Source organism: Podarcis melisellensis (genome assembly GCF_964234715.1).
Source record: "Podarcis melisellensis genome assembly, chromosome: 14".
Classification (NCBI taxonomy): Eukaryota; Metazoa; Chordata; class Lepidosauria; order Squamata; family Lacertidae; genus Podarcis; species Podarcis melisellensis.
In genome coordinates, this window is record NC_138546.1 from 32,397,451 (window position 1) to 32,423,171 (window position 25,721).

General features: G+C 44.2%; 1 protein-coding gene across 4 annotated transcripts in view; it reads left to right on the top strand.

The window, feature by feature from the left end:
• The window catches only part of LRRK1 (leucine rich repeat kinase 1), an 87,999-nt gene that overhangs the window by 23,383 nt on the left and 38,895 nt on the right, over window positions 1-25,721 (top strand). For all 4 annotated transcript variants that reach the window (XM_081888350.1, XM_081888349.1, XM_081888348.1 and 1 more), the window contains 13 exons: window positions 5,135-5,298; window positions 6,802-6,973; window positions 9,366-9,545; window positions 10,000-10,148; window positions 10,963-11,189; window positions 11,505-11,632; window positions 12,530-12,693; window positions 12,880-13,017; window positions 16,473-16,585; window positions 16,669-16,745; window positions 22,252-22,381; window positions 23,940-24,052; window positions 25,046-25,260. In XM_081888350.1, the coding sequence (XP_081744476.1) occupies window positions 5,135-5,298; window positions 6,802-6,973; window positions 9,366-9,545; window positions 10,000-10,148; window positions 10,963-11,189; window positions 11,505-11,632; window positions 12,530-12,693; window positions 12,880-13,017; window positions 16,473-16,585; window positions 16,669-16,745; window positions 22,252-22,381; window positions 23,940-24,052; window positions 25,046-25,260 (1,970 nt within the window). The remainder of the gene's footprint in view (window positions 1-5,134; window positions 5,299-6,801; window positions 6,974-9,365; window positions 9,546-9,999; window positions 10,149-10,962; window positions 11,190-11,504; window positions 11,633-12,529; window positions 12,694-12,879; window positions 13,018-16,472; window positions 16,586-16,668; window positions 16,746-22,251; window positions 22,382-23,939; window positions 24,053-25,045; window positions 25,261-25,721) is intronic.

Here is a 25,721-nt window from a genome sequence, read left to right on the forward strand (position 1 = left end):
CATGCAGTTAGATCAGGGTGCCTCTGAGCACATTCTGAGCTGAGGAATTGGGGTTCAGTACCAGAACTGAACCATTCTCTCTCTCTCTCTCTCTCTCTCTCTCTCTCTCTCACACACACACACACACACACACACACACACACTCCCCTGGTTATTGTCCTTCATTTCAGCAGCATACTTTAACTGGGAAAAGTCATTTTGTTGGTGTTATTGCCATTGTTAAACAGTTGGGAATCAGGTACTTTTCCTGACCTATTGCACATCACCGAGAGATCTACCACCTACTCCCAATGTAAAGAATTATGTGAGTTGCAATGTGCAGTTTATCACAATTCCTCTATTTTTTGGCCCTTAGTACACTAGCATTAAGGATAGCTTGCAAAAGAAGCCAATCGATATAAGATACACCTCATCCTTTTGGCTAAAGGGGGCTTCTTCAAAGCCTAGTTTTAGTCAGAAGATGGGACCCTGCAGACACTAAGGAACACCTCTGCACAAGAGTTTTGCCCGCAGATGCCAGCTTTGCAGTCCATGAATTAAGCTCTATAACAAAAATTTATTTCTTTCTGTGTTTGCGTAATGCGTTTAATTATGCTTTAACTTTTTTTTTCAGCGACTCTTTGGGATTCATGCAAATGCTGTTGGGTTGTTTTGCATGGTTGAAACTAGGTTAAACGCAGAGCTGGAGCACAACGGAATTAAAAACTGCTTATATTATCAGAGCGGGGTTTTTCCAGGAAGTGGGGGAATATTCCATTTTAAATCCTGTCTCTTAAAACTCCGTGCTCAAGTTTTTCCTCCTGCCTATCACTGTCTTTGGGTGTGCCTTATAGTGATCTATCTTCACCAACCTAGTACCCTCCAGATTTCTTGGGCAGCTGAATGTCTGAAGGGCACCATGTTTGTATAGGCTGCTATAGACCAACAAGCACAAAGGCATGTGTAGAGAAGGGGGTGAGCACCGTGGTAAAGGTGAAGGGTCCCCTGACCATTAGGTCCAGCCGTGACCAACTCTGGAGTTGTGGCGCTCATCTCGCTTTATTGGCCAAGGGAGCCAGTGTACAGCTTCCGGGTCATGTGGCCAGCATGACTAAGCCGCTTCTGGTGAACCAGAGCAGCACATGGAAACATCATTTACCTTCCCGCTGGAGTGGTACCTATTTATCTACTTGCACTTTGATGTGCTTTTGAACTGCTAGGTTGGCAGGAGCAGCGACTGAGCAACGGGAGCTCACCCCATCACGGGGATTCGAACTGCCGACCTTCTGATCAGCAAGTCCTAGGCTCTGTGGTTTAACCCACAGCACCACCCGTGTCCGTGGTAGCTGCCCCCAAATGACAGGTTGTCCTTGGAGGCTCACCAGAATCTGGGCCTGATCAACTTCTGTAGCAAGCTTAAGATATCTCTTGATAAAGCTTTCAGTATGTAGGGTTAATGTGAGGAGCAAGAGAGGAATGGGATTTTGATAAGCTTTCATTGAATGGAGCTACAGTATGTATCCTCATAAGATGCATCATATTACTAGAGTTTATTTTATGGCTCTCCTTACTTTGCCCAATTTATTTTTGCTTCTTTACCAACAGAGGGGGTGAAGGATTTGTTTCAGATGCTGAAGTTCATTGCAAATTTTAACACGCTAGATCCATTATATTACACGCTAGATCCATTATATTACATTATATCCCCTCCTTCCAACTCACTCTCAGTCAAACCCTGGAATTTAAGATTTCACCAGGCATAGTTTTGCAAATGAATACCAGGAGCCCAGCCATCTTTTAACCTGCCCAACAGAGCAGAACTTTTTGCCTGCTGCCCAGCCTTAGAATTGAGTGCCCCTTTTCTGTCAGAGGGACTGGGGCTCTTTTATGTTGTGTCAGCTGTGGGCAGAAATAGCAGTTAGACCCTGGTTGAGTGACAAAGACCTAGCTACCATATACATTTTCAATAATGCCCCACACAGAGATACTACATCTGAGGCATTGTGGGAAATTGGAATGGCAGATAGACATGGCCAGCTGGCACTGTGTTGAATACTAAACTGCAAGAAGTGAGCTTACAGGGAACCGGGCCCAGGGCCTTCTCGGTAGATGTCAAGGAAATAAACAACTACAGTGGTACCTCAGGTTACATACGCTTCAGGTTACAGACTCCACTAACCCAGAAATAGTGCTTCAGGTTAAGAACTTTGCTTCAGGATGAGAACAGAAATCGTGCTCCGGCGGTGCAGCAGCAGCAGGAGGCCCCATTAGCTAAAGTGGTGCTTCAGGTTAAGAACAGTTTCAGGTTAAGTACGGACCTCCAGAACGAATTAAGTACTTAACCTGAGGTACCACTGTATCTGACTTTTGGAAGACATCTGAAGGCAGCCCTGTTTAAGGAAGTTTTAAATGTTTGATGTTTTATCATGTTTTTAATATTCTGTTGGGAGCTGTCCAGAGTGGCTGGGGAAACCCAGCCCAATGGGTGGGGTAGAAATAATATTATTGTTGTTGTTGTTGTTAACTGGAGGAAAGGAGGGCAGACATCAAGGGTGGGCCCTTCCTTGGACCCCAGCATCTACCCAAGAATTCAGGGTAAGGTGGTGTTGGCACCCCGCTGAAGCCTGCACCCCAAGTCTAATTCCTAGTGTGGTCATCTATTTCCTTGGTTCAGCTCCCTGGCACTGGATTCGGATTCTTCCCATAGCTGTCAACGTTTCCTTTTTTTAAAGGAAAATTCCCTTGTTCCGAATAGGATTCCTCGCAAGAAAAGGGAAAAGTTGACAGCTGTGGTCCGGCCTCTCTGGGCATTACTCTGCCATGCGTGAAGACCTGGAGGCAATGCCAGCTCCCCAGCTTTGACCGATCATCCTGTCCTTCCCACGTTCTATAAGGCCTGGGAGGATCGTGTGGGAGATTATTGATGCCTTCGCAGCTTAATGGCTCAAATCCCAGGAGCCGTCTCGACTGTCTCAGCGACCTGAGCTCCGTTTTGAATAATTGACGAGTTAGTCAGACTTTATGGGTAATCCAAGATGCCTTATTCAAGGGTATTTGCGGACAGCTGCAGATGGAGCCCAACTCTTCCCCCTGTTTTAGGGTGTGCTTTACGAGGATGGAGAATACCCCATATGGCGGTTATTGCTTTGTCAGTAGGAGGTTGCACTTAAGCTGCTTCTTTCAGCCCATTGAGTGTTTGTGGAAGGTTACCAGACGGGTAGCCGTGTCAAGTCTTTAGCAGCAGCAAAACCAATCCAAGAGCCCTGTAGCAGCTGACATGCCACTATGACAATGGTCCGGTGGCTACTGCCCCTGCTCACTCTTCTCTTCAATCTCATCTCCCCACCAACCCCTTTGGCAGTCTCCCTTGCCCCACACCTCTCACACCCCCTCACCTATCCCCTCACAGCTTGCCCCTCTCCCTTTTAAGGGCAGGAACATTATACTGATTTTTTAAAAGCTTTTTTGCCATGGTCTTCCCAGTCCTGGTGCCCTCCAGATGGGGCTGTTGTAGGGATGGGTGAATCTGTTGACTCAGGTTCTCTTGGTTTCTCGTTTTTCCACTCTTGAGTTCAGTTCCCCTTATTTCAACGACAGTTTGCAATTTTTTAAAGCCTTTATGTAACTTTCTTCTAATATATGCATTTAGGAATGCACTTTTGCCTCACACATACCTTTTCGCAAAGCATATTTCCCCCTAGTAAAATGCGTTTTTGTTTGTTATTTTCACAAATATATGGCTTTTTATGCACCATTGGCCTAGTCTATGCATTTTTGTATATATTACTTGGCTGGAGAACTGCATTGCAAAAGTTGGAGAAGAGCAAAGTTCAAAGGATGCCTACGTTTCAGTTCTTGGAATGTTTTAGGATGTGCAGTTTAGATAGATCTGCCTTTAAATGTGAACTGAATCAAATTTATCCTCCATCCCTAGACTGACAGGATTTGTAATCCAAATCAAGCCCAGCTAATATGGCTGTGCTGGCTGGGGTTAATCAGAGTTGCGTTATTATTTCTTGTTTATAATAATTAATTTATATATGACTTAATTGCCAAAGTGTCTTCTAAGTTGTTTACAATAGCAAATGCAAAATAAATATGTGTAATTAAAATGTGCAGTAAAAACAATTCCATCAAAACATTAAAACAAACACCCACAATTGAATGCACAGTAAAACAAGCCTGTCAAAACAGCCCAGTAATTAAAACTTTGTGTCTCTAATACAGAACTATGCTAAATATGAATACTGATAGATGGGAGTTGTAGTCCAAAACATATGGAAAGCACCAGGTTGAGGGGTGGGGTGTCTTTTTGCTTGCCTCTCTGTGAAGGATCCAGGGCGCCTTTGTCTCATTAGATAGCATCTGTCGGAAAGTACCTTTTGCAGATATTTAAGGAAGTGTCACCTACAGTTTCGTGTCCCTATTTGAAAGTGAACACATTCATTCCTTTCTCTCAGCTATTGGTCCTCTTCTCTCTCCCTCCCTCCCCAAACACTCATCAAACTTGATAGCTCAGTGGTGGATCATCTGCTATCTAGTAGCTCCAGGAAGGGGTGGGAAAGCCTCTTGACTGAAACCCTGGAGAGCTACTTCCAGTCAGTGTAAAAAGGTAAAGGTAAAGAACCGCTTCTGGCACAATGGAACACTGTTACACAAACCAGAGCGCACAGAAATGCTGTTTACCTTCCCGCCATAGCAGTACCTATTTATCTACTTGCACTGGTGTGCTTTTGAACTGCTAGGTTGGCAGAAGCTGGGACAGAGCAATGGGAGCTCACCCCGTTTTGCAGATTTGAACTGCCAACCTTCTGATCTGCAAGCCCAAGAGGCTCAGTGGTTCAGACCACAGCGCCACCCGTGTCCCTCCAGTCAGTCCTGAGATGTACTGTCCTGAGATGAACCAATAGTCTGACTCCGCATAAGGCAGCTTCCTATGTTCCTGTGTTGAGATCCTTTTACCTGCATGTCTTTTCTTTCTGCAGGTTGTTGCTTTAACCTGCTTTGCCATTTTTTAATTTGCTGTTTTATGTCATCTTGTCTGTATTTTTATTGCATTTTTAGTGCTCTACATTGAAAGCAGCCTTGAGCCCCTCCCCACAGAAAGCGGCTTCTAAGTAAATAAAAGTTCTCTCCCCTTTCTCTCTGTGTGCAGAGCCCATGGGCATGGGGGCCAGACAGTCCTCCACTGGAGGTCTCTCCATCGGCCAGGGTCCAGCGACAGAGACTGTGGAGGGCGCTTACAGAAGTGGAGAATTCGGTAGAGCCCAGGAGCTGATTAAAGCAGCGTGTCAGGAGAATATCTCGGCAGTGGAGAAGGTAAGGGCACAGCCGTCAAAATTCTGCACCAAAATGGAAGACGAGAAGAGTACATTCTGCAAATCAAGACATTTGCTATGGGATCTCCTTGCCGCCGCTTGAATCTTGTTTCCTAGGAGACCCCTATTCCTCTCACAGAGCTGCAGTTCCCAGAATGCTTTAACAATCCCTCTTCCCAGGGAGCTTGGGGAATTACAGTGGTACCTCGGGTTACATACGCTTCAGGTTACATACGCTTCAGGTTACAGACTCTGCTAACCCAGAAATAGTGCTTCAGGTTAAGAACTTTGCTTCAAGGTGAGAACAGAAATCGTGCTCCGGTGGCGTGGTGGCAGCGGGAGGCCCCATTAGCTAAAGTGGTGCTTCAGGTTAAGAACAGACCTCCGGAATGAATTAAGTACTTAACCCGAGGTACCACTGTATAGCTCTATAAGGTGAATAGTGTTCTCCTAACAATTCCTTGCACTCTTAACAAACTATAGTTCCTAGGGTTCTTTGTGGGGAAGCCATGACTTTTTAACATGGCCTGATAACTGTAAGGTGGAAATGAGGCCAATATCTCACGATTCCCCCATGCCCATTTAACTTCACAATGGTTGCAGTTAAGAGCAGCAGGTCTCCCATTTTGTTCACAGTGGCAGCATTGTGGAAAGGGTTAACCACCCTTCCCACCGTTGACCTGTTATTTTTCCCGCTGGGGAGCAACTCTGAGGGAGAATATGATTGAGATCCAGAAAACAGCAGGGGTGTATACGGGGAAAATACCCCTCTACCCTTGTGGTCAAAATCATAGGCTAACCCTGCTAAGCTCTCCCACTTTGGCCTACTCGCTTCCAGATTCTTCTCTAGCGACCCCTCCACCAAGGATGAGGAACCAGTGGCCTTTCAGAAGAGTTTGGACTCCAACTCCCATCAGCCCCAGACAGTGTGGTCAGTGGTCATGGACGATGGGAGTTGTAGGCTAACAACACCTTGCGAGCTACAGCTTCCTCACGTCAGTATATCCTGGTGAGATCAAGAAGGCCATTTTATGAAATTCTGGGCCACGTCACCATCCCCACAAAACATCTTATGGAGAAAGTAGGTAGTGAGACAAACAAAGCATCCGAACTTGTGGGCATCCAGCGAAGCTGAATATTGGAAGATTCAGGACAGATTTTTAAAAACTGTGGAACCTCCTTCCATACAAGGCATTGGTGGCCACCAACCTAGGGGGATTTAAAAGAGGATTAGACAAATTCATGGAGGATAAGGCTAACAGTGGCTTCTAGCCATGATGGCTATGCTCTGTCTCCACAGAAGGGGAGAAGCTCAGGTGCTATAGCTGCAGGTTCCCCAGTGGCATGGGAGTAGCTACAGTGGACTAGGTGGGCCACCAGCCTGATCCTGCAGGCTCTTATCTTTGATCTATCTTCACTATGGCTTGTGAATAACAAAAAAAATCTGTGTTTTGGTTCATTTGGGCTTGTATGCTATGTATTCCACTCTTCTTCTCCAAACCAGGGCTTCCTCTTGAGTCTTTCCACTGCCTATGGGGACCTTGAGACCGTGAGGTATTTGCTGAAAGAAGCATGCGTGACTTTGCCCCTGGAACCCAATGACGATAACCCAGCTGTTGTGGCAGCATATTTTGGGCATACAGACGTTGCTAAAGAACTGCTGGATTCTTTTCATGGTAGGTTCTTCTCCTGCCCATCCCATTAGCATTTAAGGTGCTTGTTGAAGCTACTTTGCCTCTCGTACCTTCCATTGAAGGGCCATAGTTCAGTGGTAGAGCATCCAGCTTGCGGGCAGAAGGTCCCACTTTTAAGCCCCAGCATCTCCAGGTAGGGTTGGGGGAATGTCCCCTGTCTGAAATCCTTCACAGATGCTGCCCCAGTCAGTATAAACAATACTGAGCTAGATGGACCAATGGTTTTACTCAGTGTCAAGCAGCTTCCCATGTCCCTATGTTCCATCTTTCTGTTTTTGTTTTTTTTTAAAATAATATTTGTTACTTTTAAAAGTTACAAAGAAGGAGAAAAAAGAAAAAGAAAGACAAAAAAGAAAAAAACAAAAGAGAAGAAAAGCAAAAACAATACAATACAATATATAAACAATACAAAATCCAACCTGAACCCATTAAACTAAACACATAAATAAAGCCACACACAATTTAAAAACATCCCTCCTTTTCCATACTCTATCCTTCATTCCCTTGTTTCCTCGACCTCCTCGCACCTCCCTTTTTGTATCCCACTTCTAGTAATTGTTTCAGCAAATCCTTTCCATCTTTCTCTATTTTCTATCATATTATAAATAACATATTTTTTAACCTTATTTCCCATTAAGACTAAATTACTTATATATACTTAACTTCTTATAGCATTTCTGCTAAATCCATAAAATATCATTCCACCATTTTTCTAGCAGTCATTACTTTTACAATATTTCTAAATATAAACTTTAAATTTTCCAGTCTTCTTCCACCATCTCCTCTCCCTGGTTTCGGATTCTGCCAGTCGTTTCCGTCAGTTCCATATAGTCCATCAACCTGAAGCCTATGTTCCATTTTCTGAACCCTAGGAGCTTTCAGAAACAGGACCTTGGGAACTGTTGTTCTGCCAAGCGGCCATTTTATTTTATTTTATTTTATTTTAAAATTATTTATACATTTCAAGTTTATACATTTCACTGATTTTATACATTTCACTAATTTTTTTCAATTATTTTGACATTTCAAAACTTGACTTCTTTCCCCCTCTTTCTACAGTTCCTTAAATTTGTTTTTAATATTGTCTGCATATCCAGATTAACTTAATTTGCTCATTTATTCATCTTCTTTAAATATATACTGTTATGAAACTACAGGTTATTACAATAATCCTGCCAATGTTTTTATCTGTTTATAATTTATCTGTAATTATTCAATAAACCATTTCCATTCTTTTATTTAAAGAATTGTTAACTTGATTTCTTATTCTTCAAGTAAGTTTCGCCATTTCTGCATATTCCATAAGTTTTTGCATCTATTCTTCCTTTGCTGGAACTTCTGCTTTTTTCCATTTTGGGGCAAGTAATATTCTTGCTGCTATAGTAGCATACATGAATAATTTCTATACATTTTAGATAGTTCTGTCCCACCAAGCAGCCATTTTAAGCATTCTACCATTTTAAGCATTAAGGATTTGAACCTGCTTGGGCCCCTAAGCTCAGCCTTGGAGGCCCGGCTGCCTGGACCACCACTAAGTTCAATGAGATTGATAAATACCAGGGTTAGGACCTTTTTCGTGGTGGCCCACATAGTAGAAGTCTCTCTATCCTAAAGCTCTGATTGGCCACCTCTCTTAACACATTTAAGTGGACCCGTTGACTTAAAACAACAACAACAAACTGCCAAGCACTTTATTTATTGAAGGACTTATATACCACCCTCTCCATAAAATATCAGGGAGGTTTACAACAGTATGTATACTCTAAAATATAAAAACCATTTAAAGCAGAACACAGTAGTCATTCAAATGGCTGGCTAATAAAAAGGTTGTAAGCAGCTGCAATAGGCCTTTTGGCATGAAACTGGTTTTATTTGTGGCCCCTTATGTATTATTGCACCTGATACTGTTTTAGTTTTAAGTTTTGCCTTCCACGCTGTGAGCAGCCGTCCGAGGGCTTTTCCTACAAGGCAAGGTATTTATAAACAGTGCAGCAATAAATTGTAATAACAGTTTAATAGGGAAGCTCCTTCACAAAGCAGCCATTCCCAGGATTCCTTGGGGAAAGCCCGTGACAGGATAGAGCTTTAAATTTTACCATGATTATGCCCTAAAGCTAGACGTCGTATTTATTTAAATTGAAAGTCGAGTTTCACAGGGCTCCAGACTCCATGCCTGATAACCAGACTATTCTGTTGACTGGCAGTCCTAGGGCTACTGAGATGGCAAATAGCCCTGGGTGTCCTGTTACAAGATAATTGACAGGTGTGCTGTTTATGGGCAATGTTGCTTAAAGCCACCCCCTTGCGTTTTCTTGCCTGTAAATTGCTCAAGAGGCTGACGTAGTTGTGCTTGTGCTCGTTTTTTAAAAAACAGGTCCTGCAAACATGTTGCAGCTCCTGAACTGGATGCTGGCCATTGCTTGCCAGCAGGGCCACCTGGACATAGCCAAGCTCTTAGTGCTGACATACAAAGCAGACCCCGACAGCTATGCCTTGAGAAAGAACGAGTTTGCAGCTCTGACACGATTGCCACTCTACGCAGCTATGAAAGCAGGTACTGTATGTGAACGTGGGATCTGTGGTCTCCTTTCCCTTTTAAAAATTTCGCATTCCCACTTAGGGGCAAAAGAAGAGATGGTTGGCAGCTGGGGCTGCAAAATTGCACCATTTCCCATTCCGCACTGTATTTGACACATAGAGGTTTCTTTTTTAATCAACGAGCCTCTCAATTGGTATTTTTTAATTACCTGGCTGTCTTCACACCAGACATTTAAAGCATATAACTTCTCCCAAACTGTAGTTTGTGAAGGGTGCTGGGAATTGTAGCTCTGTGATGGGTAAACCACAGTTCCCAGGATTTTTGGGGGGAGGGAAACCTTGTGATTTAAATGTGCTTTAGCTATATAGTGTGCACGTAGGTCTTTGGGATATATGGCATTTTTGCTTTAAAAATAGCCTGAAATGTGCACGCGGGTGTTAATTTTCTTCCCTTCCATCTTCTTTGCTAGGACATGAAAAGGTTGCTGCCTTCTTGCTTGAGAATGGATCCTTCTTTTCTTCCTACGTCCTGGTGGACTGCCCCAGCACAAGCAAACAAGTTCTTCGTAAATACTTTGTAGAAACAATCAAGTTACCTGGGAATGCCCCAGCAAAGACAGTGAGTAGGTGTTTGCATATCACAAGACAAGGGGAACTAAGTGACTTGCACTTGGTAATGCTAATAGCATGCCTTTCTGGCCTCAGATACAACCCATACTTCCCCTCCCCCCCCCCAAAAAAGTGTCTCTTTAATTCATTGCTTTAACACAGCGTGAAGAGTTGAGCGCACAGTAGATCAGTCACGATGCCCCATGATAGGCCTATTTTTGTCCTGATAAGCTGGAATGAGTCAGATGACTTTCCCTGGCCTCCATTAAGGCTTGCAGCTTGGGCAGGCTGGGTGGCTGACTGGCTTGAGCAGGCATAGGAAACCTTTGGGCCTCTAGATGTTGCTGAACTACAACTCCCATCAGCCCCAGCACTTGTGGCCAGTGTTTGCCATGGTGAGCCTCCATCTCCCTACTGGCGATTGTGATGCTGAGAACAATCTGTTTGCATGTCCGTCTGTGGTCCAGAGCAGAAATTACTCAAGTGTATTCAATTGGCATTTGTTCACATTTTTAAATCTACAAGTAATTATTGTGTTCTTTGCATTGTTCTGTTGTTTCCTTTGCACTGGAACAAATGTGACTTCCACATACAATTTCATAAGTTAAATAGCAGAACAGTGAGACACGTAACTTAGTGGTTGTCGGGAACCAAACTAGAGCAGCATGAAAACAGTGCTGATTATGATGGTTGGAGCAAAATTGCAGCATTCTTACCAAACAGCTGAACAGCCTGGACGCATCCCAGAGATTCAACATTTTATGCTTTTCAGTCAGAGTCATTGATGATTCCCATTAAAACCTTCACCTTTCTTTCACATCCAGGCTCTTTCTGTGAACTGGTCGAACCTTGGGCTTCCTTGGGTAGATCTCGAATGGTTGATAGACATTTCCCACCAGATAACTGAGTTGGACCTCTCTGCCAATTGCTTGACCTCCCTCCCTTCTGTTATCCCTTGGGGGCTGATAAACCTCCAGAAACTAAACCTTGCTGAGAACCGGTTAAACCAACTTCCTGATGTACATTCTTCAGATGGAATCATCTGCACAAAGTACGTACCATGTCTTGGTTGGAGAACCTGTATCCCTCCCGCTGCTGTGGGACTCCAGCTCTGATCATCCCTGACAACTGCCTCACTAGATGGGGCTGATAGGATCTGGAGTCCAGTAACATTTCTTGGTCCCACAGATAATGAAAGGGATCATGTGATGCCTTCTGGTAGCTTGGTAAATCTTAAGAAACCAAACCAAAATGCAGCCTTGTACTCAGTGGTTAAAATCAGTGCAGTCCTAATTCATATCAAACAGACAAACAACTTTCCAAAATATATAGCAGATTTATCTTTTGTGTTTATTTAAATCCACAGGTTGCTTGAGATCGACATTTCCAGCAACAGGTTCCTTATTCTTCCTTCTGGATTCCTGCACCTTTCCAGACTCCAAAGGCTTGTGGCTTCCAAAAATTATCTCGAAAAGTTATTAGATGCAGAGAATGGTGGGTGCATCTTAGCTAGGAATTTCCGGTTGGCCTGTGCGATCTTCCTAGCCAGTGGGTGGGGACCAGTAAACCTTGCAGGCATTCTCACTAGACCTTGTGGATTTGTAATGAAACTATCTAGCCAGAACTACCTGTGCAGGGTGACTGCTGAACTCCTGATCTCTTGCCAAGAGTCCTCTGCCACATACCCTACTGTGCTGTGTGTTCTCCTGCTTCTCATAAAAACATAGGAGTCTTATCCTCAGTCCTCTTTTAAAACCATCTAAGTTGGTGCTCACCACTGCCTCCTGCAGGAGAGAGTTTTAACTATGCACTGTGTGAATAAATTGCTTCCTTTTTCTGACCTGAATCTTCCAATATTTGGCTTCCAGGGTCTACTGTTCTGAGAGAGGGAGAACAACTCCCTATCTGCTTTTTCCTTGCTACTTTATAAACTTCTTTCATGTCACTGCTTAGTTGCCTTTTCTCTATAAAGAAGTCCCAAACACCTTACTTCATAGGGGTTTTTGTGATCTAGCCCAAGAGCACCAGTAATTCAGCCCCAGAGCTCAGCATTCTTGTGCTATATAGTACAGTGCAGTGGAGATGTTTCTTCTTGTCCCTCAATTCCTTGCAGGCTACCAGCTTTCTTTTAGTTTAGTTTCTCTCTCCACTCCTTTTGTATGTCCTGTCTTTTTTCTGTTAGTTTTGTAAGCACAGCTAGTCTCATTTATTTATTTTTTACTGACACAAGCTGCTTTTAGTAGACACCTGTTGTCTGAAAATCAGGATACAGATAACTGGAAATAAAGAAAATGAATAATTTCATTACCCGCTTATGACAATTAAGAACCTCTCATAAAATCTTTCCTCCTCCTCCTCCTCCTCTGATTCTTCTTTTTCTTCTTTTTTTAGCAGTTAACTGGATTGGATTAAGGAAGCTGCAGGAGCTGGACATCTCTGACAATAAGTTGTCAGAGCTGCCCACCCTCTTTCTCCACTGTTTGAAATCCTTGAATGTCCTGAATGCATCTAGGAATAACCTGAAGGTGTTTCCTCAGCCATGGGCCTGTCCCTTGGTAAGTCTGAACTGCAGTCGTGGCAGAGGCCTCATAAGATGGCACGTGAATTGCTTGGCATGGCTGAGCAATGCCATGTCTCTTGGGCTAGAATTGGGATTCTGCCCAGTGAGCTCCCTTGAAGAGTAGATAATGCCTTGGGGATATCTGTCCACATTCAGACTTTCTTTTCCCTCTCAATTCTAGAAATGCTGTAAAGCCGCTAGAAATGCAATCGAATTCCTCCCGGATACTTTGGCTGTTTTCTGGAAAAATCATCTCAGGGAAGTGGATTTTTCTGATAATTCCCTGAAAGAAGTTCCCCAGTGTCTCTTCCAGCTTGAAGTAAGTGTCACTACGCTTTTGGTCACCTTCTTTATTTCAGAGAGTAAATGTAGATATAATCACTTCCCCAATTACTTTTGTGTCCCTAGAGTGGCAGAGGAACCTAGATGGAATTCAGTCGAAAGGGTGCTCTGCGTGATAGGATTCCAAACGGACCTTTTGAACCGGCTAAAAATCTAGCTTGCTAAAGCCACAATACCAGTGTAGTAGTTAAACCACAGAGCCTAGGACTTGCCGATCAGAAGGTCGGCGGTTCGAATCCCTGTGACGGAGTGAGCTCCCATTGCTAGGTCCCTGCTCCTGCCAACCTAGCAGTTCGAAAGCACCTCAAGTAGATAAATAGGTACCGCTCTGGCAGGAAGGTAAACGGCCTTTCCGTGCGCTGCTCTGGTTCTCCAGAAGCGGCTTAGTCATCCTGGCCACATGACCCGGAAGCTGTATGCCGGCTCCCTTGGCCAATAAAGCGAGATGAGCGCCACAACTGCAGAGTCGGCCACGACTGGACCTAATGATCAGGGGTCCCTTTACCTTTTAGTTATAGAGAACCAGTGCAGAGTTAGTGATTGGTGCAAAGGTAGCTAAACCGTGGCCCTCCAACTTGAGCTGTACTCTAGCTCCCATCAGCCCTGTCAGGAATGATGGGAGTTGTAGTTTAGCAACAGCAAGAAGGCCATGGGTTAGCCACCACTTTGAAAATCAGACTAGGAATGGGAAGAACCAACATCAGGGCCTCAACCCAGACAGGGAGCACAGTCACACAGCGACCTTGGACCACTCCTTATCTTTTGGTCTCACCTGCCTCACAGGATAAAACCAGGTGAAGGGAGGGGCATGTACACCTCCTCAAGCCTCCCTAGAAAGCGGGCAGGATAGAAATGTAAGAAATGAATACTTGCAGGAGGTTTTTTTTGTGTGTGTGTTCTCAGACCCCCCCCCCTCAGACAGCATTGTTCCATTTGGCTCCCAGCTGTCCTTTGGGGGAATTAATTGCTAATTGGGATTGAATAGTCCACTCTGGAACAAGAAATGGTGAAGTCACTCATGGTGGTTGTGGTGACTGCAGCCCTTGTGTGTTGCTGATGTGAGGAAAAGCTACCCCCTCTCAGCATGGTCCAGTATATGCCTGCATTTCCAGCAGGGATGTCAGAAGGCAGCTGTCTTTGTCACAATCAGTGCTGTTTCCGTTCCACTGCAGTTTGATCTCTGCCAAAGAGTACATTTTCCCCCCATCTTGCTTTCCATTATTTAACATAAATCATGAAAGTTAGAGATTTAACATAATTAAGGAAGTCATTATTTCCACACCATTCATTTCAATGCAAAGGAAACACAAATTTAAAGGGTGGGGAGGAGTCATTGATTGTGGATTGTTTACAGACTGAAAAACAAACAACAACAGCACTTGATATTCTCTGGCCTGATTCCCACTTCAGATGTGGGACAAACGAGCAAACAATTTTCACTTCTGTTTTCGGTTCGAATTCTCCAGCAACCATATTTTCCAGTTAACCCCATACTTTCCTGCTAGTGGTCCAGGGAAATCATGAGTCTGATATGACTACAGTGAATCTTGCACCATCAAATCTGCACCCTAATTCTCACGACATAATTTGGCAAAAAAAGAGTGCATTATCTTCGAGTAAATATGGTGGGGCATTAGACAGCATAGGATCTGAGCAGCTCTCATAAACATGGCTTTGTTTCCCTGAAGGAATCAAATACATGGCTAGGAAGGCACATGCCAGTCCAGCCTTTGGAACACTAGGTGGTGCTGCTGTGGCATCTTTCCCTGGGCTTATCTTTCCTCTGTGCCACCACTCTTGCTATGCTGTCATACATTATTCTATTGGAACAGTGCAGCACCACAAGAATCACAGTAATTTAGAAACCAGAGTCCCTGGCAAGTTTGCAGTGTCTCACCAGCTGGGGAACCAGGGAAATCATGAGTCTGATATGACTACCGTATACCGTTCATATAGGAAGTTGCATATAGGAAGTTGCCTTAAACCAAATCAGGCCATCTAAGTCAATGTTGTTGACACTGTCTGGCAGCAGCTCTCGTTGTTTCACCCAGGAGTCCTTCCCAGCTGGAAGTGTGAAGGATTGAACCTAAGACTATTTCTTTTCATAGCATTAAGCTATACTATGGCTCTTCCCCAGAGATATTCTTTGCTGCTGACCAAAAATATAGGGTCATTCTGTAGACAAAAAGACCTATGAAATCAATGGTTCAGGGGCAGATGTTGACAGCTGTGAAATGGAATTTGAATTTCCTGAGAAATTTGTAGTTCAAGCACAAGTTAAGCTATTGTTGAACTAGAATATGGGTTTCCTAATTCCCATTGCAAACTACCAACGCTGTTACACTGGTATAAAGGTACAAGTAAAGGGACCCCTGACCATTAAGTCCAGTTGCGGACGACTCTGGGGTTGCGGCACTCATCTCGCTTTAGTGGCCAATAGAGCCACCGTTTGTCTGCAGACAGCTTCCGGGTTATGTGGCCAGCATGACTAAGCTGCTTCTGGCAAACCAGAGCAGCACACGGAAATGCCATTTACCTTCCCTCCAGAGCAGTACCTATTTAGTTACTTGCACTTTGACATGCTTTCAAACTACTACGTTGGCAGGAACTGGGACCAAGCAACAGGAGTTCACCCCATCGTGGGGATTCGAACCACCAACCTTCTGATCAGCAAGCCCTAGACTCAGTGGTTTAGACCACAGTGCCACTTAGTCCATATGCCTAACCAAAATGAACCCTAAGGGTTCTGCTCTTTGTTGGGGCAGGCATCATTCATCCCTTTCTCTGTTTTTTTGCTCAGGTCATTCCGTAAAACACCGTACCATATAAATAAGTGGTAGCCAACGAGGTGCCCTCCAGATGTTGTTGAATTACAACTCCCATTATTCCTAACCATTGACTATCCCAGCTGGAGCTGATAGGATTTGAGGTCCAACAACGTCCAGAAGGCTAAGCACAAATAGCCTTCCAAAATTCTCCATTCTTTTTGTGAGAGGCAAATTCTGGAGCGAAAAATTTGGAAGGAGAGAAAGAGGTGAAATTTTCTGAAAAGTTTTCCCTCGGAAAGCTCTTTCTGGCAAGATTTCAGCTCGCTTAACAAAGAATGGACCTCTGCTGTTATTTCAACTTGGTGGAAGGAGGAAGTGGATGAGCTAAGTCATGGCGAAGTCTGGTGCTTCCTTCGACAATGTTTAAAGAGTATTAAAATAGTTGCACCCACACATCTTGGATGGCAAGATCAGGCAGTCCATTTTGCCAAATAATCTCCAAGAGTGGACTGAGATTCCTGCAATGGTTCAGGATAAGCTCAAAAAAAGTTATGTTGTTGTTGTTGTTGATAACTTTCAGCTCTACCTTTGTTGTGTGAAACTACAGGTACTTTTAACCGGTTATCCATTATTGACCCCTCAAAACCGTTGCTTCCTCTTTCAGGCAATGGTGTCCTTGAAACTCTCAGGAAACCGCTTAGTCACATTACCTTCTCAGGAGAAGTGGGCTTGCAGACAGCTGAAATCGCTTGATCTCTCGAAGAACCAGCTTGGAAAGTGAGTTCTTCGTGTTGGTTTTGGAGCAGTCCCACAGAGGAGGGCTCTCTGGTTCATTGGTCTTTGTTTGCATTTGCCTACAGAGCTGGCGAAGGGTGCAGAACTAAGCGGATTTCATTTTTCACTACAAGGAGCAGAGCACGTTCTGGCACCGATTCGGGTATGGAATGTGGGGACCGAAGGGTTGGGCGGGAGCTTATGAGGAGGGGAGGGCTGGTTGCAATCCATTGGTCATGGCAAGAAGGATCCAGCATGCAAATTATTATCATTGCTATTCTTCTCTTCATTATTGCCCTTCCTCTGCTCACAGAGAGTTGTGTCCAACTAGGTCGTTGCATGAGCAGAATGACTTCTGCTTGCACCATGGGACTTCCACTCCATCCTGCATAGCTCAGTTGATTAGAGCATGGTGTTGATAACACCAAGGTTGCAAGTTCAATCCCTGTATGGGACAACTGCATATTCCTGCTTTTGCAGGGGATTGGATTAGATAATCCTCAGGGTCCCTTCCAACTCTTATGAGTCTATGATCCCCTACTTCCTCCAAAAGGGGGGGGGATCTGCTCTTCTGATTTCCCTAGCTCCCCAGAGCAGTTGTGAAGGCACACAGTGGGAGGAGAGGAGAGAAATTTCAATTGTGCAAGCAGAAGCCATTCCTTTTGTGCATTGACTGAGACCCCATCCGCATCACATGTTTAAAGCAGTATTGCACCACTTTAAGCAGTCATGGCTACCCCTAAAGAATCCTGGGAAGTATCTTAAAGAGGTCAAGGGTTGTTAGGAGACCCCTATTCCCGTCACAGAACTGTTGTTCCCTCTTCCCAGGGAGCTCTGGGAATGGTATCTTTGAGAGGGGAATAGGTAAAGGTAAAGGGACCCCTGACCATTAGGTCCAGTCATGACTGACTCTGGGGTTGCGGCGCTCATCTCGCTTTATTGGCCGAGGGAGCCGGCATACAGCTTCCGGCTCATGTGGCCAGCATGACTAAGCCGCTTCTGGAGAACCAGAGCAGCGCATAGAAACACCGTTTACCTTCCCACCAGAGTGGTACCTATTTATCTACTTGCACTTTGAGGTGCTTTCAAACTGCTAGGTTGGCAGGAGCAGGGACCGAGCAAAGGGAGCTCACCCCATCGCGGGGATTCGAACCGCTGACCTTCTGATCGTCAAGTCCTAGGCTCTGTGGTTTAACCCACAGCGCCACCCGCGTCTCGAGAGGGGAATAGGGATCTCCTGAAAAAATTCAGGACCTTTAACCAGCTTCCCCTGCCTATACCTGAAGTCCCAGGGTGGTTTGCAACCATTAAAACACAATAGTAAATACAGTTTAAAATGCCTTTCAAAACACAGGAATAAGGTGGGTCCTTAAAATATACATCTGGAGTATCAAAAGTCAGGGGAAAGGGGTACATCTAGAGCATTCGCTGGAAGTTATAAGCTGAAGGTGGCAAAGCACTTTGGTGGCAAAGGAGTTCCACAACTTAGGGGCTGCCACAGGAAACACCCTCTCCCAGGCCGCATGCACACACCTCAATCTTCTGAGAGCAGTGGAATAAGCATGAAGGTACCCTCTGCCAGAGGGTGGCACTGTGGGTTAAACCACAGAGCCTGGGACTTGCCGATCAGAAGGTCAGCGGTTCGAATCCCCGTGATGGGGTGAGCTCCCATTTCTTGGTCCCTGCTCCTGCCAACCTAGCAGTTCAAAAGCACCTCAAAGTGCAAGTAGATAAATAGGTACCACTCTGGTGGGAAGGTAAACAGCATTTGCGTGTGCTGCTCTGGTTTGTCAGAAGTGGCTTAGTCATGCTGGCCACATGACCCGGAAGCTGTATGCCAGCTCCCTCAGCCAATAAAGCAAGGTGAGCGCCGCAACCCCAGAGTCAGTCATGACTGGACCTAATGGTCAGGGGTCCCTTTACCTTTACCATCTGCCAACCTTAGCACCCGAGAGCCTCTGTAGGGAAGGAAGCAGTCTTTCTGGTATTTGGGACCTGTGTTGTTTAGGGCTTTAAAAACACCAACATGAGCACCTTGAATTGGGCCCAGAAACAAACTGACAATCAGTGCAGCTGTTTTAATATGGGGTTTATATGAAATCTAGATGGAACTCCAGCCAGTAATCTGACAGCTGCATTTCCCTGAGTTGTCTTCAAGGGGCAGCCCCACATAGAGCACATTGGAGTAATCCAGTCTGGAAATTACCAGAGCATGGAGTACAGTGGCCAAGTCATCTCTGTCTGAAAAGGGCCGTAGCTGCTTTAAATGCATAGCGTAGATGGGGCCTTGGTTGGATTCAACCCAGAGGCATGTAAAATCAACTGCCCTGTAAGCAAGGGGAGAGAACGACAGCAGGGCGATCTGTCATTGTCTCCACCTCTTTAAATAGGCCATTTTAAAGCCCACATTCACTACTAATGATTTGCTGTTGTTTCTATTCATCTGACTTAAGTTGCTCAGGGAGCCTTGACTGTGGAAGAAGACTGCCATAAAAAATGTGTGATGTTCTTGTAAGCATTCGGAGGTTGAAACAGGCTCTCCTGTGTTCTCCTACTGTAGATTTTTATCAAGGGGTTAGAGAATGCATCGTTTATCCTCTCTTGAGGCAGTTTCCTGGTCTTTCCATAAATGTTCTTTTGTGTATCTTCCTTGAGAAGACTGATCTATTACCGAACAGGTGGCAACATATCTGAGGCAACATGTCATCTATCTCAGACCAGTTATGATAAATTAGTTTCTACCTTGTCAGTGTCAGTAATTAATTAGTGCTACTGACATTCTGATTTAGGGTTGTAGCCAGCTAAGTTTTACTCAAGAGTAGACCCACTGAAATTAATGGGCCCAAGCAAGTGGTGTTCATTAATTTCTTTTTTTTTTAATATAATTTTTATTGAGTTTTCAAATTTTAATACAAAACAAAAAGGCAAAAAGGAAGAAAGGAAAAAAAGAAAAAGAAAAAAGAAGAAAGAGAGAAATAAACACAAATAGATTCTTTCATAACCCTCTTTCATTGACTTCCCCCCACCCCCACCCATGCATCCCAATTTTCAAACTTAATTCAGCAAGTTCTTGTTTCATTCCTTAAACCTCTTCTTATTATATTTAAACTTAATTCCCTTTATTAGGCCCAACTTATTTATCCCATTTTCTTATATACCTTAAATTCTTTTTCTAAGATCGATCAAGGTTCTTATACCATAAATTTCCCCATTTTCATGTTAAAATATAAGTCAAAATTATAAAACCCAAAAGTCGTAAGATAGTTTTAGAACTGTCTATTTTTCCCCCTCCCTCCTTGTCCGGATATCTGTCCCTTCCTAGATATCTGCCCTCTTATAAAACTCCTAGCCCGGATTCCTCACATCTGAGGCTTCTAACACCATTTGAGTCTCTCTCTGCCTGTTTTGTTGATAGTCCTTCTTATTAATCTTCAGCTCTCGAGGGATGTCTAATGCAGTCTCTTCACCTTCTCTCCAATCAATCCTAGTTGAGAAGACTTGCTGCAGGGGTTCTGCCAGATGTTCCCTTAAATCACGTTCACCAATGCCAGAAAAGAGGAGGAAGTCCCAGTTATATTTCTTCATTATTTCAGCTTCCCATCTATAGTGTCCAAAAACTTCCTCCTTTACTTTTCTCTTTTCAAGATCCATAGTCCAAAAAACTTCTCTGTCCCCTTGCTGCATGAAGTCCTGTTCCTGTACTTTTTGCCCTCCAGACTCCTTGTCCTCCAACTTCAAAGAAACTTTTTCCAGTTCAGCTGCAGAATCTTTCAAGGTCAGATCCTCAGTTCCATCAATAGAGTTGCTTGTTTTTGAAATCAAAGTCGTGAGCTGTTTGTCCATAGCTATCTCTTGCTCTTGTAGAATTCCCACGAGTAAAAGGGCTCTTTCTATTTCTGCTTGTAATTTTCCTTCTGCAGCCATTGTAATGTCTCTGGTTTCCCCTAGGGGGATTACCATTTTTTCCCCCTTTACCAACAGTCTATTACTTTATTATTACTTGTTGTTACTTAATTTCCAGCCACTTCTGGTTAAATGTAACACCTTTAGATCAGAGAGATATAAAGATACAGTTCTTGTCTTGATTCTGCTGTTTGACAGCTCAGATGACAGCTGTCAAACTCCCTTTCTTTCAGGCTAGGCTAATGCGGAACACTCCCGGATCCCGAGTGGGGGTTCCCAAAAATTTTCCCAAATACACCTCTTCCTCCAGCACAACTTAAAAAGACAGAAAAAAAAACTTGTTTTCACTAATCGATGGAATCTTTTATCAGTCCCAAAAGACAAAAAGAAGATCTTTTTAATCCGATCTTAGGCTTTCGCTCCTTGCTTCAGGTCGTGCATGCAGGGGGGGGGGTGCGGACTTCCTTTTGACACAGCCCCCCCGTTCGCCAAATTAAAGGGATTAATTTCTTTTAAAATCCAAATTTCGTTTTACTCACGAGGGTATTTGTTTCAGTCCAAATGTCAGGAAGAAAGTTGACGCTCTCCGGCAATGGCTTGCGGCTTCGCTCCACCGAGGTAGCGGTCGACTCTCAGCGCCACGCCGCTCCTCAGACCTTCTCCGCAGCCTTTAAAAAGGCTCTTCGACTGTCGAGGAGGGCGTTTAAGGTGCCCACCGAGTCACCAGGTCCACAGGTATCAGCACCTGTGGTTTCTAAGGGTCCCCGCGTCGCCGGCGCGGCAAGACCCGTCCTCGATGGAGCCGATTCCCTCCGGAGCTCGGAGGGAATCCGCCATTAAACCGATCGCGTCAACCCGGAAGTCGGTGTTCATTAATTTCAGTGTGTCCACAGTGAGTGCATTTTACATTGGATGCAACTCACTAGTGCAAAGGCAAAGCGTGTCAGTTTTACTGTTGCACAACAGATGAATCCGTCACATCAGTTTTGCTAGTAGAAACAAACTCGGGGCACAACAGACAGAAGAGTCTATTGTGCAGTGAAGTTACCCATCACCTGCTTATGTATTTGCTTGTGCTACATCGTTCCGCCAGTGCAAAACATTTCACCAGAGGAACAAGTGTTCTGTTGAGGTTAACTTAGCATTCCAGCTGAAGCAGCCCCCTATGTTTTGCGCTTTGTTTTTTGGTCAGTCGACTGCAATGAACACTATGATTGACAAATAAATAAATTACACAGGAAGGTGCCTTATGGCAGTTCACACGATTTGCTGTACTGTTTCTGGAGCCTGCTAAAATCCCTTTTTGTCTACCCAGATCTGTAAAGATGATATGGGTTTCAATATGTAATTTTATTATGCATATATTTTAAACTGCTGGTTTTTGTCTATATTTTGCACAAAAAAGTTAACTTGTTTTTAACCCTCAGCTTTTGTCAACAGTTTCAATGGATAGTATTCAACTAAGTTTTACTCAGTGTAGACCTACTGAAATGAATGGCCCTAATTTAGCCATGTGTCCATTAATTTCAGTGGGCTGCTCGGGAGTAGAACTTAATTGAATACCACCCAGGTATTCTGTTTTAGTTTACATAAAACATATGTTTTAGTTTACATAACCACTTAGTTTACAATAACCACTTAGACATTTTTACAGCTAAGCGGCATGCAAATTCTGTTGGCTAAATAAAATTCTGTTAAACAAACGACTTCAAACTTCTGCATTCATCTTCCGCATTTGCTTGCTGTTTTCTCTCCCCCCCCCCCAGGTTCCAACGTGGAGTTTCCTGAATTCCTGTGCGAGTCTCTGGAAGTCTTGTGTCTCAATGACAACCATCTAGACTCCGTCCCCCAGTCGGTCTGCCTTCTGAAAGGCTTATCGGAACTTTACTTGGGAAAGTAAGTTCAGGTATCGCGCACTGTGGGAAAGGTGGCTGGTGTCATGGAAACGCTTGCTGCTATCCCTTGATAATCCTTGAATGTTTCCTCTGATCCTCCCTGTGTGCTCTGCAGAGGCAGCGTGGTGCACTGGCTAGAGCACAGGGGCACAACCTGCACCCCTCAGCTTGTGCCTCTTGGTCTAATTTCAAAAGCCCTCTGCCAGTGACCAGTTTAGGAGATATCTGACTGACTGCTGGAGGGGAGAGAGGAAAAGGGCTGACCTTGCCCACTTTCCCCCCTCCAGGGCCTTGCACATCTCTGGCCCTTGACAGATTATCTCTGAGGGGGATTGTGGCACTCTGCAAAAAGAAAAAAGATTGTCCACCCAGTGTGTCTGACTAGGGCTTAATTCACACAGAACATTTAAAGGACTATGATACCACTTTGAACAGTCATGGCTTCCCCTAAAGAATTCTGGGAGCTGTGGTTTGTTAAAGGTGCTGAGAGTTCAGTCAGTAGAGCGTGAGACTCTTAATCTCAGGGTAGTGGGTTCATGCCTCACGTTGGGGGGGAAATGATTTCTGAATTGCAGGGTGCTGGACTAGGTGGACTAGGTACCAACTCTATGCAGTGGTACCTCGGGTTACAGATGCTTCAGGTTACAGACATTTCAGGTTACAGACTCTGCTAACCCAAAAATAGTATCTCGGGTTAAGAACTTTGCTTCAGGATGAGAACAGAAATCGAGTGGCGGAGGCACGGCAGCAGTGGGAGGCCCATTAGCTAAAGTGGTACCTCAGGTTAAGAACAGTTTCAGGTTAAGAACGGACCTCCAGAATGAATTAAGTTCTTAACCTGAGGTACCACTGTAATTTTATGATTCTGGGAGTAGTTAGAAGGCCCCTGTTCCCTTGCAGAACTACAGTTCCCAGAGTTGCATGTGGAGAGCCATTGGTTGTTAAACCACCCTGGGAACTGTAGTTCTGTGAGGGGGGGAACAAGGGCCTCCAACAACTCTAGGACTGGGGACTCACAGGTTCAACTCAGCCCTCAGCCATGAAGCTCACCGAGTGACCTTGGGCCAATCAGAATCTGACCATGGGCCAGGCCTAACCTGCCTGATAGATTTGTTGTGAGGTAAAACGAATAAAACTGAGTGAAGGAGAACTACTTGTGCCACTTTTGACTCATTAGTGGTAGGTGGGATGTAAAGCAAACATAATTTCACTTTTAGGTGAAAATGGGTGGTAATTCTCGGTTTTGCCCATTCCTTCAGAAATTTCCTCACCTGCCTCGAACTTTATCTAACAGGACATCCAGAGTTTGGCAAGGGACAGGCTGGCCAACACATTTCCATTAATGCTTTCTGTGTGGCCCCCAAACCCCAAGAAATTTCATTAGTTCGATCACTTCTTTCCAATGGAATTCTTTACAGGTTTACACCCAAGCCGGAGCCCTTTACATTTCACCTCAAATGTTTGCATTTGTCAAAATTTGGTGGCCACCATCATGTAGATACCCCTCTCAAGGAAGGCTATTGATTGGTAGATGGCTGTGTTGTTGTTGTTTTGCGCAGTAACACCGGCATACAAGAACTTCCTCCTGAACTTGGCCAACTGGTTAATCTTTGGCAGCTGGATATTGAAGAGCTAAATATTGGCAACCTCCCTTCAGAGATCAGAAAAGAGGGTGAGTCTGCTTCCTCCCTGTGGTTTTATTAATATCATCTGTTTGAACAGAGAGAGAATCCAAACCCAGCCTGGGTGAATTTATTATTGAATGGTGGAGAATACAGGGTGGAATCTGTCCAGGCTGCCGTTGTTACAAAGTGGAATTGTAAACCTTTCCATGCGATCCAAATTCGGCTTGATCAGTTTGTTCTCAGGGCAACCTTTTTCTGTCATAGTTCATAAGGTCCCTTTTGTGTTGCACATATTTTGTGTCACATGTGCAGCAGTACTTTTTGGGATGCTGCTGATGTGGTTATGGATGTTTTATTTTGCACTGTTATCTTTTGTCTGACTATTTCTGTGAAAGTGTTTTTAAAAGTGACATATCAGCGATATGGTGGTTAGGGGTGGAGGAGACTGGTTTGAACTAACGTACACATTTCTTTCAAAGCTGTTTCTCCTGATGTAATGCATTTTTGCATGTTGCTTTCACTGAAATCGCTTTTACGTGCACATGTACCTGATATTTGCATTTCTGTGCACATTGTTTTGTTTGGAGAGCTGCATTGCTAAATTCAAGTAAGTGTGGGTTTCATAGGATAGCTGTGTTTTGGATCTCATATTGTTTCGGAAAGTGCATTTGATAGATTTGCATTTAAATGTGAACTGAATGGAATTTCTCCCCTACCCCTATGTGGCGGCATAAAAATACTTTTATAAATAAGTCCACAGTTAGAAATTACAGTTCCTTGGCCTGGATGAATTAAGTACGCATTCATGTTCATTTTTAAAGGTCATGTTAGAGCATCCACTTGAGATTTCCCTCCCACCCCCATCATTTTAATCCAGCCTAATCAGCCCCAAAGGCTATTTGCTTCCTCGTTAAGAACATTTCTATTTGAATTGGGAATTGTTGTCCCCACCTGTGCTCTTTAATTCAAGGTGTGTTAAAACAATCCCTCTTATTCTGCTGTGATCAGTTAAGCAGTTTTTCCATCCCTTCACTTGCTAGGCCCCAAGACCATTTTAGCTTACTTGCGAGCCCAGCTACGCAAAGCAGAGAAATGCAACCTGATGAAAATGATTGTGGTGGGTCCTCCGCGCCAGGGCAAGTCCACACTGATTGAGATCCTGCAGACGGGGAAAGCTTCCCATTCGATGCCCAGCGACGGCACCATCCAGACCACAAAGTGGGAGCTTCAGAGACCGGCTGGACTCAAATCAAAGGTAAATCAAAGGTAAAACAAAGCTTAGACTTGGAGTGTCAAGCTCAAGGCAGGGCAGGACAAGGCTTCCTCCTTGTCAAAGGGACAAACCAAATACAGTGGTGCTTTGGAAGTCAAACAGAATCCCTTCAGAACAGAAGGGAAGCTCCTGCAGCCAATCAGAAGCCACGGAAGCTGCAGCAGATATTCAGGTTCCAAAGAACATTCGAAAACCAGGACAATCATTTCAGGTTTTTGATCGTCCGAGAGCCAAAGCGTTCGACTCCCAAGGCGTTTGAAAACTAAGGTACGACTGTAGATAGATGGTGGGGGACTGGTAATCAGGACATATTCACCCCTCCAAACGCATGTTTGTGGCATCCCAAGATACTCCCCAAAAAATTGTAATTTTTTAATAGAATATTTATTAAGATTTTCAATAATAATACAATAAAAAAGAAAAAGAAAAAATACCAAAAATAC